Source organism: Leptidea sinapis, chromosome 1, assembly GCF_905404315.1.
Source record: "Leptidea sinapis chromosome 1, ilLepSina1.1, whole genome shotgun sequence".
In the NCBI taxonomy this organism is placed as follows: domain Eukaryota; kingdom Metazoa; phylum Arthropoda; class Insecta; order Lepidoptera; family Pieridae; genus Leptidea; species Leptidea sinapis.
In genome coordinates, this window is record NC_066265.1 from 16,103,694 (window position 1) to 16,124,473 (window position 20,780).

Genomic DNA, 20,780 nt, shown 5'->3' on the forward strand with positions numbered 1-20,780 from the left:
AAATATTTCGTTATAATTTCGAGAAATCGAAAAAAGAAAACTAGTATTTTGTTTTGAATTTATTTTTTATAAATGAATAACTTTAGCGTTACATAATTCGGCTAAGTTTCACAAAATGAAATCGACACGTGTTTCGCCTCTACACGAGGCAACATCAGGAGATGTTGGCTTGTTAAAATACAAACATGAATAGATATGCTCTGAATAGTAGTGTATAATTTCTTATCAGGTACAAGACAGTTACACAGACAACAACGGAACTCAGTGGACGCTGTGTGAATCCTCAAGAGATAAACGCAAGGCTGACATGAATGCTCCCCTCATCATCAACTCCTACTTGCATACCCTAGTAGTGACACAACATGCTGTTGAACGAGGACTTAGAATGGACGTCTCTCTTGCTGTTAACCTTGGTATGTTTTCATTTTTAACCGACTTCAAAAAGGAGGAGGTTCTCAATTCGATCGGATTTTTTATGTATGTACACCGATTACACTGAGATTTATGGTCCAATTTACATGATTCATCCCTAGTTTGTTGCAGAATATTTGCCATTTCGTGATATAAAAAAAAATTTACATAGTTTGGCCCAATAGTTTTAATTTTATGAATAATTTTGTTTACGTGAATAATATTCCAAGATAAATTTAATAGCAGAAACCTTTGAGCCGGATATGTTCGTCTAGAACAAAACAACCCAAGCGGGCAGGCACCGAGTTAAAACCTATCAATAACTAGTAAAAATACTAGCACTTATACTTTAATATTAATAAAAATTAATATTAAAGGTATAAGGTTTGCATAAGAGGTGTATTAAATTAACTCTTTATTAAGTTATTTTATACTTTTCAGTTATTGAAGTCGGTTTTTAAACGTAGTTTTTTTTACACCTGAAAGTAATCAAAGCGACCGTTGCAACATCAGAGGTATTGGAAGGGCATTAGAGCAAGCAGTATTAAGAGTTCCCTTTAGAAAATTCCTTCGTAAATTAATATGTTCGAACTCGATTTGCATATTATATTAATCAGGCCCAAAGGTTTTCTTAATTAGCTGCTGTTTACTTATTTAGATTTCTATGCGTACACTACGCCCTATAAAAGACGAAAACAAAAAAATCGCTTACATTCTACAGTAATTACACTTGCAACATTACATATTGATTGATTAGCGTAGCGATGGTGAACTAAATGACGGCAATGCGAATAAAATAAGAAAATCGTTATTTTGAAATTAAGAATAAAGAGAGTGGAATATATTTATGAATTTCAATCGTGTAATCTATTTTGACTCAGGTTGGTCGTAAATAAATAATATTTATCATGATACGGAAACATCTTGCCTTGCACGGCAACTTTGTGGAATCAATCACCTCCTGCAGTTTTCCCGCGCCGATACAAGTTAGGAACCTAGACACATAGAGCATCATCATCATCATCTGTCGGAATACGTCCACCGCTGGACAAAAGCCTCCCTCAAAGATCGCCACGACGATCGGTCCGATGATCTTGTGGGAGGCCTACCAACACTGCGTCTTCCGGTACATGGTCGCCACTCGAGGACTTTTCTTCCCCAACGGCCAGCTGTCCGTCGAACTATGTGCCCTGCCTTCTGCCACTTCAGTTTCGCAATCATTATAAAATATAGAACAATGTAGTAATTTAGTTATAAAATATTGCCGTGGACGTTGTCTATTCGCATGCGCGATGTTAGCCATTGACCGTGCGCTGGTCCATGCTCTTTTTTAAATGTAAAGTTTTGAGTTGACATCTTGAACAAAATAGAATGAAATATAGTCATGAAAGACCATACCCCCTTAAATTAAAGGCCGGCAACGCATTTTTTGACCCTTGGTTTTGTGGATTTTCATACACGGTTGCATCTCCACTTCCTATAACGCGAATCTCTTGTCCGTTTGCCTTCTCTTATAAAAAAAGAGTTGTGCAAAAGTTAAAAGAAATTATAGCCAAAATGTCGACTTGTATTCAAAGCCGTACTTCTATCATTGCCTTGAAATAATGTGTTACTTTAATATTATATTAGTTCAGCTATTTCGCTGTTTGTTATAAAATCGTTTCATCTTCTAGTAATGTTTCAAATGAAAGTGTTCTATAAGTAACTGTAAATCTTATTATTTTCAGATCCCAACTACCATAGTAAAGTGCTTCTCTTACCAGATGAAACCAAATTGGTGTCATGTTACCCCAACCCTTGTTCACACAACGGCTGGTGCGCTACAGAAGACTCCAGAAAGTTTTGCAAGTGTAGAAGCTATTATACAGGTATGTTCTATATTCTCTATGCCATTATTATATAATAATAATAATATTGACACACTTTTTACACAAATTATCCTGCCCCAAGTTAAGCATATAATATAGCCTGTGTTATGGGTTACAAGACAATGATATATTTAATACAATACACTTACTTATACATCAACATTTTTGTTTAAGCTGGTTATGGAATGCCGGACATATGCGTCCGGTGTCCTATGGTTAAGTTCTGTCGGAAAACCTGTACGACCTTACAAATAAAGTTCGTATAGAGTTATGCCCGAAAATAAGCCAAGGTAATACAAATTGTTGACTAACGGCCGTTCCTAATATACTATCTACAGATAGAGATAAATTACTACCTTCTACTGTCAGTAATTAGCTGTCAATAATCTGAAGCTGTCCCAATATACCCGATAAGTCATTATTATCGCCAGTTCACTGTTGCAATTTCCATACAAACTTCTATCCCTAGTAAGCTATAGCACCGTCGTCCCATTGACAGGCAGCGTGTATGGATAAGATGAGTTACCGTCGATAAGTTAATTGTGACAGAAAAGTCAACGATAGTTACGATTTTTTATATCAAGTAGGCCACAACCGGACTTGGACAGAATATTGGGAATGGCCGTATATCGCTGACAACAATGATAATTCTAATGATTTCCAAATGTCAAGCAGCCTTGCAAATAAACGCTCCCCGCGTTTATTTTGCAGATTCTTGGTTTATTCTCAGTTATAACTTTATAACAAGTTTATTTGTACGACCGTTATTGTTTTCTTTTGAGTGAAAAAAATGTTTCTAAGAACAATAGATAACAACATTTTAGATGAAGAATCGTACTCTATAAACGCGACCGCTTTTGATAATTCTTTTTTTGTAAATTTATATTCTAGACTTTTTTTTATTCAATGCTCAATACTCAATATTCTAAACTCCATATTTATTGCATTCTAGAATGGTATTATAATAATTTTGATGGTATATCTTAAGTTGTGCTGACTTTGTAGACCTTGTAGGGCACAGCAAATTTTTAAGATTTAAATATATATTCGTTAGTTAACATTAATTATTATTTACTTACATATTATATTTACTTATTTAATACTTTATCACTTATCGTATGAGCCTGTTGAATATTTGATCACACATATGTTGATCTATAAGTAGTAACTACTGACATTATAGACTCTGTACTGTATATATTTAACATATTAATCGTTTTAATAATTCTTTATAATGTTGTAGGAGTATTCTGCTTAGCGACAGCCTGCGAACGATCACCATGCATATTCGGTAACTGTTCACTGTCTGATGAGTCTGAGAGTGAAGGTTTCCGATGCATGTGCGCCAGGGGTTGGAAAGGAAAACGATGCGCCGAGAGGATCAGGCCGTGTGCCTCTAAGCCCTGCAACCATCGAGGAGCCTGCTTGGAGAAGGATGGGCAGTTTTTATGTCAGTGCAACCCATCTTGGAAAGGGAAACGGTAAGTGTTAACCGTATATTTAAGCATAAAATAAAGTTATTGAAGCTCCCTTAAAGCAAGTAAGTAAGGCGTAAAAGATGCCAATATAAAGTCAAAGTCAAAAAAATCTTTATTCACTGTAAAACTCTATAAGTTGTATAGTGAAAGTCAGGATGAAGTACAAAAGATACAATAGCATTCAAATGAGTATAACAATATTCATTAACAAAATTTTCTTTATCATTCAAATAATAAAAGATTAATTACATGCAGCGGCACCCATTGCTTTTTCTATGACCATGAAATAAATAAAAATATAGGCACCTGAATGCAAAGAGGATGCAAATACTAAAAATTTAAATTTAATTCATCAAGAAAAGTGCAGTGATTTGACATAAGTTTGAATTAGTAACTAGTAGAAATTACATTATTGCGATTGGAGACGAAGTAGTGTAATCTGGCTAAGTTTGAAAGCGAACAGCTGCTTAGAACGTAGTGAAATTAGACTAACTCCGTTTTTTACAAGATTATAGCCGTCATCTGTCAATCTATCAATGACTGCACGTTTCATACAATCGGGTGAATCACTTTTTTTAAGTTTTGCTTGGCTGCCTGAATGTTGGAAGTTGTCTATTACGCGTGCGTGATGTCAGCCATTGGCAGTGCGCTGGTCCATGCCCTTTTTTAAATGTGTAGTTTAGGGTTGGCATCTTGCACAAAATACAATGAAATACAGTCATGGTCATAGAGTGAATGTTTGTATAAATGCCATGAAACTTTTAAAAAAGATTTCATCGTAGTATAGTTGAACGAAGTATAAAATAGTCATTTCTGATACATAGAGCCATAGTAAGATTTTGTTAAAGGAGCCATTATTACGAATTCAGAGCGAAGCAAGAGAGAAACCTATAAGACAAAAAGCTGGGAACACATTATTTAAAAAAAAAGAAAATATATATACAATTGGACAATGACGTAAATATACATTTATTAATGGTTCTTCGGACATTATGCATTCGCCTCTTTGGATAGCAATAAACATTTACTAGAGCACGAACGCGGACCATAACAGAGAAAGCTCAATTTAATTTTTCGAATAAATTTGATAAAAAATACATCATGGAGCTACAATTGCGGCATTAAAAGAACATACGATAAGAGCTACTCAACTGTCATAATTAGAAAAATAAATTCAAAAATAAAAAAAATCATAAATCAACTAATTAACTCAATTTTCCGTAATATGATTTCCAAACAACCTGGAAGTATGATATGCAGGGGCGTGCGAATTATATAGGCAACTAGACAGCGCCTACCTCTCGATTCTCTTATCGGATCTTAATGATTTTCTTCATAATATCCCATCAAGCGTAATAACTTACTAAGACACTTGTTTCATAACGAGAGTAGGATATGTCACTTTTCAATTTAGTCTTAAGGCATTTATTTTCTTAAAATTGATTCCTTTAGAATTTTTTTTAATGTCATTTCTAATATACTAGACACTACTACCGCTTCGGAAACGAATGGCGCTCCGAGAGAGTGGAAGCGGCGCAAGAAACTCTCCCAGCATTTTTGTTTTTGCGTTCTTTTTAAACAAATAAACAATATTGTATTATCATTGCTATTGCTATAAAATAATCATGTCCCAGGCTGTCGGATTACTTAGATATTCAGCTATGGAGTAGAAGGATTTACGACAGAGCCATTTTTAATAAATTATTTAAATTTATTTATAGATAATGCCTGAACAGTGGCTGGGACTTTATAATAAAAGTGTACACATTTACACTTAAAGCTATTATGTATGCTTATTTCTAGTACTATAATAATGAAAATCACTATTAAGAGCAATAAGGTAACGATTTTTGTGAACGTACATTAAATGTTCATAAATGTCAATGAACAGTCATAATATTTATTTCTTTAAATTTTGCTTTGAGAGTCTGTCTAAAACTAAGCTGTCTATAGCAGCTCTCTTTTTCAGTTTTGTTATTAAATTAGTTTGTTTTTGTTATTAAACTAAACTTTACCGAAGTAGTGGTAAAAAAGAAAATGAATAATATTATGCTATTTAATAAATTAATATCTTGAATATAATGGACACAATTAATTTGCAGATGTGAAATACCAAATCCAACGCCGCACATCATTGGTCTGGGAGCTCGCATGATGCAAGAACCGTTTTGGCTCGGTCTATTCGCCGTATTCTTAGTCCTCGGAATGGTTGGGTTGATCTGGTGTGCTAAGCGGCATTTCCCTGAAAAAATCGAGAAACTCCTCGCAGAAGAAGCCGACAGATGCGCCAGACGTAAGTACTATGAATTGTGCTTGTATTATGAAAGTATAAATCACTTGACACGGAAAGAAATAAGGCACGTATATAAGCTACATTCACGCAAATATTTTTTACTAAACCACTTTCCAAATCTTAGCTTTTTATAAATTAAAGTTTTGTACCTTTAGTGCACACACAGTATGAGGAATAATCTATCTTATTTCTTTCTCTGTTTCTTAAGATGCAATCAATCTGTTTATGAATAATAAGATTAAGAATCAAATAAGCAGGCTATGAACTTTATAATGATTATAATCTCGGGTATAACTTGAAAAGTAAATAAAAGGCATTTATTTTTTCAAAATTGATTCCTTTAGAATTCTTTTTGATGTCAATTCTTATACTACCGTCGCTTCCGAAACAAAATGGCGCTCTGATAGAAAAGTAGCAGCGCAAGAAACTCTCCAGTCAGAAATCAGTTATAATCAACTACAATGATTGTTTAGTGAAATTATGATGATGATAAACCACATTTCCATTCCACAACAATAAGTCCAAGTTTGGAGATAATATATAATATAGATATTCAATTTAATAGATATTCAAAATAGGCAGTATTTTATCATTGCAAAAATCTCCTATAGTAATGTAATATAGACATAACGCTTGGAAAATATTGTTTAGTTTATAGACCTTATTAATGGAAAATTTATTGAAGTAGGCGTTACTTTGCGGAAATCTATAATTATACAAATGATTTGAGTTTTCTTTCGTGTTAATTCCACCAATATTTGTCTTTAAACAATTCGACATGTGTTGGAGACGAAAATGGAGTCTCGTGCCAGATTTTGGCGAGACAACACGTGCTGAGGATGCCTCGTGTAGAGGCGAAACATGTGTCGAATTGTTTAAAGACAAATATTGGCGGAATTAACACTAAAGGAAACTCAAATCATTTGTATCTTATTAATGGAGTCAGTTAATTTTTATACAGTAAAATAACTGAAACATTATATTAAGTAACATATTCTGAAGTTTTTCAAAATCCAACCTAAAATTATGAGTACAGTAAAAACATAAACATACTGCTACGTTCTGTTTTCGAAAGTTCAGTTTTTGGAAATGATTTGAGTTTTCCTTAGTGTTAATTCTGCCAATATTTGTCTTTAAACAATTCGACACGTGTTTCGCCTCTACACGAGGCATCCTCAGGACGTGTTGTCTCGCCAAAATCTGGCACGAGACATCAGTCGTCTCGTCAAATCATTTGTATAATTATTATATTATTAATATTGTATTATTAACGCCTACTTCAATAAATTTTCAGTTTTTGGAGCAAAACCGAGGGGGAGACGAGGCGTGAATTATACGAACTAGACCTTAACAGTCATTAAAATTGTTGATTATTCGTGGACCTTTTTCGTGGGACAATAATTTATTGAATTTTTTTTTCTCATAAAATCTCTACAGTAATGTTAACTGACAAACCAGGCTTTTTTGACAATTTTAATGTAACGGCGCATAAACCAACCTAGAAGTAAAATTATATAAACAAAAACTATTCGAATATGGTAAAAATACAAATTAACCGTTTCGGATCCCTCACTTGTACTAAAGTATATTATGTGTTTGGGACTTGCTCGATATCATGTTTCTTGGTCAACAGATAATAATTAAAGATCCTGATTGATACGGGAGGCTAATCAACAAGTGGGAGGCTCCTTTGCACAGGATGCCGGCTAGATTATGGGTACTACAACGGCGCCTATTTCTGCTGTGAAGCAGTGTTTCGGTCTGAAGGGCGCCGTAGCTAGTAAAATTACTGGGAAAAAAGATTACTGGGTTTTTTTTAGAATTCTGAGCGGCACTGCATTGTAATGGGCAGGGCGTATCAATTACCATCTGCTGAACGTCTTGATCGTCGCGTCCTTTATTTTCATAAAAAAATAATAATTGGTGATGCTACAATAGCAATATTAAATGAACACACGGATAGAGCTACTTAACTGTTATCATAAAAAATAATTTAAAATTTAAAGTTTAAAAAATAAAAAATATTTATAAAGTTAAAAAATATTTGAAATTTTTAAACAAATAAATTATCTATTTAGAAAACAAAAATTTTATCACACTTAACATTACGTGGACGCTATTGGCCTCCGAGTTCTGACGGCTACGGTGCGGCGTAGTACGTAGTAGGTGTCAGTGCCTACGCTAGCTCGCGGCTACTAGATTACTTACAGGATGTTCCGAAATGATGTTAAGCAAAATTAGTTTATATAGCTGAATTATATATTTTTATTTTTGAATTATTTTTTTTATTAGTAGGGTTAGGTCTACTGTGTGTTCTTTTAATACCGCCATTGTAGCGCCACTCTGTATAAAAATCGAGAAACCTACTACAGATTGTGAGTTTCTAGATGTACTATGGCATATATATAAAATATGAATCTAGAACATTCCATGCCATGTTCGAAGTTGTTCACTTTAGCAATACTGACACAATTACTGGGTTGTTTTGGGGCTGCATTGATATTTCTGTTCAGCTTCGCGCGGTGAAAGACAGCGGTACGCCGCTGTGCCCCAGAAGGAGCCTTAGGGCTTTATATTGTAGGCGTTACATACAAGGTAAAGGGTTCAAACAACCGCAAAGCTAACAACTGTTGTTATACGTGTAGTTCTATAAGAACAGAATCCGTTTTACAGTAACTATTTGATTGACATCATCTCATTATATTCGTAACTCTAAATTCATCTCGATTAAGATTTTCATCACATTGGCAGATGTTATTAGGTATATATTGGTAGGTAGATACACTATTTTATAATTATTATAAAAAGGCATAAAAGGCAATTATTATCTCAAAATTGATTCCTTTAGAATACTTTTTGATGTCATTTGTAATACACTAGATACTCCTATCGTTTCGAAAACAAACTCTGAGAGAGAAGAAGCGGCGTAAGCAACTCTCCCAGCATTTTTTTTTTGCGCTCTTTTTAATCAAATATACAATATTGTATTGTCTTTACTATTGCTATAAAATGCAGCAATAAAATTATCAAATATAAAAAAATAAAGCGTTTTGGAAATTTCGATTATAGTCTATCTATGATTGGTGCATTACGAATATAGTGTGCATCATATTTTTTTTAGCCATTAAAGCAAAAAGAGTAAAATTCATGACAGACAGTTGCTCTATGTGTAGGTAGTATTGTATGTATTGATGTTTAATGTGTCTTAAATAAATGTAACTTTGATTAAAATAAATAATTAATATTCTTGGTTGTTTAAGTAAATGTAGGTTTTCGATGGGAATTTCTTGATGTTATATGTTAATCGTGCCTCGATAGTTTCTCTTTTCTGCCATATTCATAGAAAAAAGATATTGTTCGTTATGAGAAGCATAATTTGATAGCCAGTCAATGACGTTCTTATTTATAGAACATCATTGTAACCAGTGAATAATATGAACGGCGCATGCTCGCATGCAAGTTGTCATCCCTTGTGAGTTAGCGTGTGGACTGGTCGGTGAAGGAGGCGTTTGTCCACAGCGAGCGGCGGCGCGCGGTGCGGGGCGGGCAGTGCCGGCGTGGGCTCAGCCGCCAGTGGGGAAACGCGAACACTGCTCACGCGGCTCGGTATACGCAAGCCGTCGTTGTCGCTCGCCCAGCCGCGAGCCGCGCGCACCTTTAGTTTGGACGATCTGTTAAAGACGACGCCAGGACGTAAGGAGTGGAGCCCGCCGCGCACTCCGCACCATTCTTATCTACATCCCATTCTCATTTCATAATTTTCGTCCCCCTTTGGGCAAAACGTTTACCGTTAAGAAAATATGACATATTTGTGCATTTTATCAAGTCATCACATTCAAAATGTAGAACAAAAAAAAACAAAAATGTGTCGTCTTATGCCGTCTGGCTATACAAAGATATTTAGTATAAGATAAAGTATAGGAACCTATTTTATATTTATCGCACGTACTTCAGACGGGCTGTACAATTAAAAAAAATAAGAACTTTTGAATATAAATGTCTATTTCTTCTTTAAAGATCTAATTGTCTGTTTCTGCTTGAAGTAACAACTGATTCATATTTAGGTGTAGTATTGCAATTGGAAGACAATCTGAATGGCAATGACCCCTTACTTTTATCACCAACATCTGATGCATACGCTAGCCTTAATGCCTTATAAAAATATTTATAGATTCCTTGTGAATAGTTTTGATATCAATTAGATCACTACGCATGAAATGGCGCTCCGAGAGGGAAGAAACGGCGCCAGAAACTCTACGAAAATCTTTTTTCGCTTTTTTTAACAATTACTATTTACATTACATTACTACTTGATTACATAATTGCTAAAGTCAATCAATAATAATCCAGGTCCAGGATTTCTCTTCGTTTAGATCATCAGCAGTTGAATGGTATATAGATAAAGATTTGCTGCATAGCCATTTCTAATAAAACTTTTAAATTTATTTAGAGATGACATCTTGACTTGGGTTCTGACTTTATTATAAATATCTTCTTCAGTACTCACAATCACTTAGGGGACCACAATGATGTCGTCCTTTATTATTTTATTTGCATTCAGTCAAGCATTCTAGCACACTTCACTTCTAGCACTTTTATTTAAACTCATCTTTTACACACATTATAATACAATTACTTTGAATCTTTTTCGTCACAATGCGGAGCGCGCGGTGTATTGATAACCTAATTGAATGTACCCTCGCAACCTGACTGACACCTGGAATGCGATCTCACAAACCACTAACCGAGATCTTTGATGTTTGTTGCACACCTGGTTTCTACACTTCGCATCTCTATAGTCGCTCCTTCCTTCGTAAGCACCTTTCTAGATCGTCCAAAACTTTCTTCAGATTTTTCATTGTCATGTACATAAAGTACAGTTATTGTAGCTCACAATATTTTGACAATGTAAAGTCTGATTCTGTTCTTATTAGCTTTATCTGCATGCGGACAAAATAGCACTTGAACTTTAATTTTATTTCAACATTAGAAGTAGTAGCATATTATCTGAAATCTAGCTTTAGTAAATGTGTAAAATCAACCCAAAAACTTTTGCTTAGTAGCTGCACTTACTTTCGATGTGTTAATTGTTGCATGTTGTTCCTAGTTAATGTTCGATAATGCTTCTGTAGTGATTTTAATACTAAATTCAGAAAATAAATACTTACATTATACATGTACAGGTTCGCCTTCGCCTCGTAAGAAACGCAACAATTCTACACCAACAAAGAAGAACGCAGCTGAGAAGAAACAAATTCTTCAGCAACTCATTAGTCCTGCATCCGCGAACAATCATTCCAAGAAAATAACAATGGGTGAACTGATCCAGATGTCAGAGAAGAAAACTCTTAGTACAGTAGAAAGTGCGCCAGCTTTTGTAGAATACGGCTTTGATACAAAGGATACGTCGTTTGCGAGTGAAGGATCGTCTACGTCGACGTCTCCTTCCATGCGACAAATATCGGATCCTAAACTAGAGAAAAAAGTTACGTTTGCTAGATTACTTAATAAGGTTTCAGCAGAAATGAGTTCAAGCTCGGACGTAGATATGGTGAATACTATCACTATACCAATGGCAGTTATCAGTGATAGAACGATGAGAGCCAAGGCATCAAGCACTCCTCCGTCGCCAGGAGTTGAAGTCAGATCACCACACAGCACATCCAGTAATCAAGGAAGTGATTCCATGTCAAGCTTAGATTTAACTTTGGCACAGGCTACTTTAAAAAAATGTCCAAGGTATTATTTATTTTTCTAATAGTCAAGAAACATAGTTTTACGTAACTTTTAAAATGTTTTCCTTTGATTACTGTACATCAATTAAATTTCGTGAGATGTTAAATATTTAACCATAACATGTTTGGTTTGGGTTGTTATATCAAACTTAATGTAATAAACAACAACTCCATTGAGGTAATTTATTTTACTAATATTATTAAATCTGTTATTTAGATGCCTGTCATAAGATTATGTAACTATTAGAGAACTTCAGCTAAGAATAAGCAAGTAAAGATTTGCGAAAATATTAATAAAATCATATTTTTCAGGACAGCAAAAATTTCGAGCGCAGATTCCATCTTAGCTATGTTTCGAAATTTCTCGTCATCTGCTGCACTCACATCTAGGGCTTCATCGGGTGGGATATCCATTTCTAGCACACCGACTGCGTCATCACCACAGGATGATACGCTGGATGCTGACGATGTATCCATATCTTCATCACATATACCATCACTTGCTCCAGATTCACCGATAGCTCGACCACACAACACTATTGAGATTCAAGTAAGGCTTATTTAGTTAAATTATAAATTGAGCTTAAATTATTTGATTTCAATACTTATTTGGTAAAGAAACCCTTCATTACTATTTATCTGGTTTATGTTTTCTTCGATGCTATTTAAATATACCATTTAAGCAATAATACAAACGTTTCTAATGAATAAATTCTTCCAGGTTGTTGATCCCCTTACCGCTCACAAGCCAACATCATCCAGCAACCTTCTCCACCCTCCGTCCATCCTACTTGAAGTGCCAAGTTCGATTAACAAGTGTCTATCTCCAATCCGGGAGCTCCCCACACCACTTCCTACTCCTTTACCAACTCCGTTGCACTCCCCGAGGATGCCAAGGGCTAAAACAGAAACAAGTAAAAAGCGAGAATCACCAATAACCTGCGCTTCGCCCAGTGAAGACGAATTAGATGAAGATAAAATCGAACCGTATCGGCCGCATCCTGAGCTGAGACTAAAAGTAAGATGACATTATGTCTTTCCCCGGGAATTTACTGTAGAGTTGATTGTCGATCCATAGTTTTATAGAACCAGTTTCGTCGGTTTCACAGAAATTTTTCACTCAAAACTAAACTGTGCGACATCTCTGAGCGATGAGTCCAAGTTGATATAACAATAAGTTCGCAATGAATTCATTATGTAATATGTACATAAGATAAACAACGCTCTTATTGTTTCTCTAATGTTGCAATGGGAGATAACCACTCGCAAGCTAATAGCTCAAGCCTTTATAGGAACTGGTTTTTTATTGCTTCCTTTTTGCAAACACTTTTTAATAATACAAACACACAAAAATAATTAAATATTACATTTTTAAATATCTGGCGAGTGTGTTTTCTGTGAAAACTTGCAATAAATAAATTACCTACGGAGCTCAGAAAATATCGAACGTAAAATTAAATTACAATAGATTGACTGACTATAAAATGATTCTGTAATGGTTGTTTTTTCGTATTTCGGAGCATTTCATTTACAAGTATATAAATATTATAATAGAACCCTCGATATAAGTGATACTAATTACAATTATTACTGTGATTGTGATAGTATCATTTGTTATGAATAACTGTTTTGTACTCTTATAACCAATAACGATTACATATCTTTTCAGTTACGACAACAAACACTGAGCACAGATACTCCTACTCCGTCCACACACGTTACAGATTCCCCAACCCCCAGCGTCACTCACAGTCAGGACTCCGAAAGGGAAATGTCATCGCCTTCTCCAGCACCAACTTCTTTAAGAGTTCCAGTCTTGACTATAGAAAGACCATCACCAGGCTCGCCTCCGCCCAGGAGAACACCTCCACATCTCGAGTTCCATGCACCTCCGCTAATTACAGTTACTTATAACGCTAGTGAAGAGTCGGATGAGCCTCTGTCACCACGACCTCCGCAACAGTCTTCAAACATGTGCTATCTGAGTCCGTTTTCAATGTCAGTAAGAGGAGAAAGAGCACCATCAGAATCAAACTTATCATCATCGGGATATAGCTCAATGGCTAGTCCAGGCCCATCAAGATGTGGATCAAGTAACCCTCTATGCCCTTCTGAAATGGAAGATCCAGGATCTGGTGGAGGCCCATCATGTTTTCAAAGAAGACGGCCGCTAATGAAAACCAATTCAAGCCCGGCTGGATCCGGCGATGGAACCGATGAACGAAGAAGAGGCAGATCTGATTCGGAAACTCTTTCAGATGATCCACTGTTGGAATCCAATGACGAAGGTATAGGAACCGATGAAAGAGTAGATGACGTCCCATCTAGTGCTAAAGAGTTAGAGACATTGTCAATTCTAAAGGAGGCTTTGGATATACCTCAACCGAACTTATGCTCGTCGAGTGGAGTAACAAAATGCTCTATCGTAAAATGCATAAGTGTGGAACGTGGTCTGGATGAAAGACCTTCGTTGCGACCACCAATCCTGTTCTCTGATTGCAGCCGTCCATTGAGTCCAGTGAGTTCAAGAAGCGAAAGTCCCTTGAGCGATAAAACTGGTCTAGGAAGGTTCTCGCCACAATCTTACGGCAGATTGCCTTTCACTGATTCTGACGGACTTTACGACTTTCCAAGTACAGAAAGCGTGAAGGGTGGGAACTGTAAGAGCAGTAGCTCGCACAGAAAGGCTGGTCGACGGAGAGATAAGAAAACTGCGAGGGCCATATCACATGAATCTAGTGGTGGTGCTAAGTCTACACTGCCACACATGCCGCATTCAATGCATAATTTATTAGAGGTAAAATATCCATATTACTTATTGGTTAGATATTCAAAAAAATAACATTTTAAAATTTAAAAAAAATAGTATATATCGACAGTCTCCTGCTGGTTTTGGTGAAAAATAAGATTTCGCAACACACATATTTAGTTGGTTTTATAGCAATCAGCTTCGGTACACAGACCACTGAAGTACAGTTTCATTATTTAATTTTAAATATCGCCTTATACTCAATCAAAAATGACGTCAATCGGCAGTATGAGGCTGGTGTAAGTAAATTAGCATTGATTAGAGACGTGATACACTCTCGTATCAATTTTAAATATAGAACGTGTCCTGTTTCCTGAACTTGACTTTGAACAAGGGTAATAATATAATTCAATGTTGCGACAAAAAAAAATTCACTATATTTTTCAGGTACCTTGTTATAACCGCTGCCGAAAGGCCGGAAGGAAAAGATCCCGCTCCCAGGTCCACAATCTTGCCTCGTCATCATCATCCGAAGAGTCTGTATCCAACGCATCGGTAAACTCGGTAGCATCAGCAAGAGAACTGAGACTACCAGACCTTGATATGCAGGTACACTTTTCATCACTTCGAGAGTAAAATAAAAGTTACCAGTAATATTGTCTCTGTCACGTTGCTTCTCTCACATTATTTGTTATGTTTACAATGTCAGCACTTTCAATGCACTTTTACATTGTTGTTTTTTTATACTCAAGAACAAGGTCTAAGCCGAGATTAATGTTAAGAGAGATTATATTATTACTTTTTTCTAACTGGTTTAACGTTGAAGTTAAATTATGATTACGAAAATGTAGTTACTCTGCTTAGATCAAAATATTTGAAATGTCAATCTTACAATTTCTATGTACCCACATAACCTTTTTCAATCAATATTTCCATTGGTTAAATCAAATTTTTCTTAAATCTAAAAACCTATGGTTACCTATTTCTGCTTTACAATTGTCTTTTAATATACAATTTATTAAGACATACCTACTCGAAAAAAGTATCTGAATCAGTTATTTTAATTAGATTATTGAAGGTTTCAAATGAAATCATCTGTTATCATTAATAAATCATAATAAATCAAGAAATAATTAATTAAAAATTTTAATATATACAGCTGCATATAAGTATAAGTTTGAAGTGAAAGAAAAGGAATTCGATTCGAAATCGGTTGTCAGAAATCTTTATTTCTATTTTCTCTTACTTCCAACTTCAACTTTTTAAATGTTGTGTTTTAAATTAAAACTAAATGCACTTAATTTGATGAATGTGGACACAGAATTTTGGTTTCCAAAAATGCATTTTGCCAAAAATAATTATTTTCAGAATTTTTAAGTATTTTGATAATATCTGATTTGCCCCATAAATAAAGTTTGTTTTTTCCCATTATTGCAAAATTTATCAGTTGATTTTATATACCTGTAGTTTTTAGTACTCTTTTTGATTATTATTTAAAGTCATGTAAAAAGTGTTCTATATGTAACTAACGCAAAGAGAAAAAAAACTTTAAATGGAAAGTCTGCGTTCCTTTTACAGTTATAACATACCTTATACTTTATTTTTAAGCCTTAAATACAAAATACTGTGTCCATTTTCATATCGATGTGTACAGCTTTTTATATTTATTTTGTGGCCACGGGTAGACCGTACAATTGCAGTCTGAACCAACACGGTTGAAGAAGCCACTACGGAGACAAAAGTGCAGGAGTTCCGAGGTAAATGTATTGACATAGAAGTAATTTTAGTGGATGCAATCGCACAGTTAAAAGCACAAAAGTTCTGTTCAAACTGAGGCGAATAACGCGCGGGGCGCGGCACGGTATTCGCTTGCGCCGATTGTATCAGCTAACTTGTATGGACGTAGGACGCACTTGTATGGACGATGGAGTCGCTCAAGTTGAAGCGAAACAAGAGCGGAACGCCCGGCGGGATTGTTTGATCTCACAATGTATGATGTTTCTCCACTGAAGAACCAAAAATGACACGCGGGAAGTCGTGTCAGTTTGAGAGGCTAAGCGAGCGAGCGAATTACGCTAAAACGCATCCCGTTTCCCGTGCGTTATTCGCCACAATTTGAACAGAGCTTTAACAGCGGGTTCAAAATATAAACACAAAGAAATCTTTATGATTGAGTTGAGTTGCAAATAGCTGAGAACAAAAACCCCGATTGTTGGGCTGCTAATTTATGCCCACCCTTTGGATTTTAATCATGTTTATATATCATAAGAGTGTGCTTTACGGGTTTCTTGTTACAACACAGTTCAGTTCCTTTTTAGATATCACTCCCACAGATGCAGAAAAGCGAGAGGGAAGATGTTGTAGCATAAAACACATCAATAAGCGATTTCATATAGATATATATTATATTCACTGTAACTGCTGCGTAATTGATTATACTAGAAGTAAATAAATTCTGACAGGACAAAAAGTTTTGAGTCCAATAGAGTTTATTCAAATTACTGTAGACAGAGATGATTTTCTTCTACGTTTCGATGATTCGATCGGTGAATACATTGGCCTGACGCTCGCGGCCTTTTCGTATTAGTCTCATCAACCCAGATAAATGTCTTACTAGTTACTTCTGTTTCATCGCCTCGATACACGACATGCTACTTTGTAATACTATCTCTTTCGTTGTACGTATACCGCTCTCGCTCGAACATTTTGCTTATGACATAGTCCACAAATTGGTAGCTTGATACTGAATAGTTATGATATAATATTCTTTTATTAAAATTTAAAAAAAAATATCTATAGTATGTGATTCCCCACTATTTGTTATATAATGCTTATATTTGTGTTTCAGGATACGTCCTCTAAGATATCGTCAAATTTGGATCTCACAGAAGATTCTCGGAAGCCGCTCAAAGTTAACAAATTGAGGACCATCAGTAATCAAATTAGGTAAAAGTTTGATTATTTTTATTTATTTATTCGACCAACCTGGTTCATAATAGATTACATGATTGGAATCCTACTAATATTATAAATGTGAAAATTTGTATGTCTGGATGTATGTTTGAACTTCTTTAACGCAAAATCTACTGAATAGATTTTGTTGAAACTTTACAATAATATAGCTTACACACCAGAATAACACATAGGCTATAATTTATAAAAGTATAGTGTGAATTATACAAAATATCAAAGAAGTGTGATTGTTACTAATGAATACAACTAGCGCCATCTCTTATCAACTAGCAAGCAAAAGATCAATACAATTTAATTTATATGGCAAAACAACGTTTGCCGGGTCAGCTAGTTTATAAATAAAGCTCTTTTCAGACTACGCTGTACTATTGTGTATATATATATAGCAAATAAGGTTCTTAATGCTATACTATATAGCATGGCGTTCATATTACGCGATATAATTGCAATTATTTATAATATATTACGGCAACTGAGCTTGCCCTACCGCGATCTTTAAAGAGTGTGCACACGATCGACACAATGGAATTAATATTGGATAGTCTTGAAAGCTCATCAAGCGATAATTACAATGCGGAATTTGACACTATCTTGTCATTAATGCTACGAAAGAAGAAAAATACCAGAGTATGTCCAAATCATATAAAGTTCAGAGGAGAACGTGGTGATTTCAAACTTTTTGAAGATGGAAGAAGGAGGTAGAGGACGGCTGACGATATAGTATAGCATGAACTCAGCACACGCTCAATTTTAACGCGTATAGCAAGCCAATAATATATCGACCAGTGAAGTGTGAACCTGTTCATAATAATGCATGAATGAAAAGAGCTCCAGTCAAAAACAATTCCAAATAGTAATTAAAACAATTCATAGATTTTTGGTAAATCATATTACCTACCATGTTTCTAATACTGTGTTCGCCGTGCGTTTCCCCGGGGCATAAAAATAATAAGAAAGTCCAGGCCCAAAGATGTCCTAAAAGGCGACTAAGCGCATTTACCAGTGATCCTTTGCACAGGATGCCGGCTATATTATGGGTACCACAACTTCGTCTTTTCTGCCGTGAAGCTACTGGTTCACATAACTATGTGAAAGCATTATTGTGTTTCGGTCTGAAGGGCGCCGTAACTAGTGATTTTACTGGGCAAATGAGACTTAACATCTTATGTCTCAAGGTGGCGAGCGCTATTGTGGAGCCGCTCAGAATTCTTGAAACTTTAAACATTTCTGCTTCACGGTAGAACTAGGCGCAGTTGTGGTACCCTACTATTTGACGTTTGAGTATGTTTGTTGCATCATTTTACATATTATATTGTAATTGAAATGATTTGTAAATCGAGGGAAATGTAATCGTGATATAAAAGAGTGGCAATGAGTTTCTTGCTACTTCTTCTCATTAGCTCAACCTTTTACGAAGTAGCGGTAGATTCAATAAGAAAAATATTTTTTTTGACATTCATTATTGTCATTTCCGTGACCTAAATGAATAAAGTTATTTTTTATATTTATATATTATATTCATAATCTAGCCGTCGTCCTGTACAAAGGGGTCTCCCAATGGTACAAGATAGTATGGGATGTGGTGATCACTCGTATCTCGTATGTATATCTTATGTCCTCCATTTACATAAAAAATTGTAGGTAGAAATTTATTTACGTTGATATAATTACTGTAGAAATTTCTAATTATGCGCCTATTGAACAGATTCCTACGCCGACTCGAGAGAAGTTTGAAAATGAAACAGAGCTGTCGTGAGATATCTGATGATGAAGGTGATGAATCATCCAGTGTCACGTCACCGTTACTGCAAGGCCGAAAGGATCTAAACAGGATGTCGGGCCATGCGATATCCGCCCCTATATTGAGTGCAGCACGACCAAAAATGACGAGGCAACGACGATACGATAAGTCATTAGTTCACGACGAAACAAGGACGTTAAGTGCTCTTGGTCATGATAATTCCGATTGATTTATTTCGTATTTGAAGTGGTTTATTTTATTCGAACTTGTGAAGAACAATATTTGGAATCTAGACTAATGTCGTAATAATAACCTATTCTCTGATTCTCATTTACCCCTGCGGTAATAGTTTTTTATGTGCAAGTACTTCTGTTACGAAAAGGAATATATACACTGACCTATATTTTAAATCACTGGACTTGCGGCTGCCAAAGTGCTTTTGTGCCTGTTTGATATTCGCCATTTTGGCGCTGTTGTCCATGTAGCGAGAGTCTGCGGTACTAAAACTAGTGATGACAACCTAGTGGACAACATAGATAGTGGGAAACTATTTACAAAAAACATATGTACTTTATTACGTTGATTCTTGTATAAAGTATAAATAGCACGGAAAACGATCAAAATAAATTCAAAATGTAAAAATACTTCAGAGTATTGTACGTTCCTTTGCAGCCATTTGTATTATACGTCAAAATTAGTTCTCTGGACGCTCGCGAGTGGCGCTTCAAATAGGCACAAAAAATTTGCTGTCAAACGTATGGAACAGCCTGTCCAGTGGTATTCAAACAGGCCAGGGAATATATTTTTCCAATAAACCGCCCTCACCATTGAAAAATACACGAAAAATTTGATATTCGAGTTCAAATTTACAAAAATTCTAAGCTAATGTGATAATACGATATAACTAGTAAATATAATTGAATTATAGAAACTAACTTAGTCTTGTTGTTATCATAAAAAAACCGGTCTTATTTGATTATAATTTAGATAATTAGGAAAATAGACGTTACTTACTGTACAGATTAAATAATTTTATCCATTACATTAATTATTTAAACATGATATTTTGTAGTTCTTAGCAATTAAGCATTAGATTAATGATGTAAGCCTATCTTATGATTACTTATATTAAACTTTCTTGTTATTTCATATACCTACATTTCTGCTCTTAAATTTGATTTGTCGCACTCTGCTAAGAATTTGTTAGTTATTATACTATTTATTGTGAATGTTTGTAAATATTTTTAAACATATTGCTCAAATGCATATTTTGTGATGTTGTCTTTTGCGCACTATTCGCTACTATGTAAATACAATTTATTTTATATTACCAGCGTACGAGAGAATTTATTTATTACGGGACTGTCTGTAAATAACTTTACATATTTTATATTGTTCAAACTGTGGTTACGAGATACCTATCCTAAATACAAGGACTAGTAAAAAAATAAGGACTCCGTGTCACCTTACATAACAGTGTAGCACCAAAACAAGCCGATAAACGTGTAAATACATAGCCGCACGCACACACT

At 35.1% G+C, this 20,780-nt stretch overlaps 2 protein-coding genes across 2 annotated transcripts in view; both read left to right on the forward strand.

Moving 5' to 3' along the window:
• The window catches only part of LOC126965168 (uncharacterized), a 320,537-nt gene extending 309,288 nt beyond the window's left edge, over positions 1-11,249 (forward strand). The window contains exons 19-24 of the mRNA XM_050808616.1: positions 230-413; positions 2,139-2,279; positions 3,523-3,760; positions 5,860-6,050; positions 8,564-8,645; positions 11,234-11,249. Coding sequence (XP_050664573.1) covers positions 230-413; positions 2,139-2,279; positions 3,523-3,760; positions 5,860-6,050; positions 8,564-8,616 — 807 coding nt within the window. The 3' untranslated portion in view covers positions 8,617-8,645; positions 11,234-11,249. The remainder of the gene's footprint in view (positions 1-229; positions 414-2,138; positions 2,280-3,522; positions 3,761-5,859; positions 6,051-8,563; positions 8,646-11,233) is intronic.
• LOC126965191 (uncharacterized) lies at positions 11,240-20,144 on the forward strand. Its single transcript, XM_050808635.1, has 7 exons — positions 11,240-11,789; positions 12,098-12,335; positions 12,507-12,803; positions 13,455-14,582; positions 14,982-15,143; positions 17,383-17,480; positions 19,213-20,144. Exons 1-7 carry the CDS (start codon positions 11,362-11,364, stop codon positions 19,475-19,477), a joined length of 2,616 nt encoding a protein of 871 aa, XP_050664592.1. The 5' UTR covers positions 11,240-11,361; the 3' UTR covers positions 19,478-20,144.
• Positions 20,145-20,780: the final 636 nt, after the last annotated feature.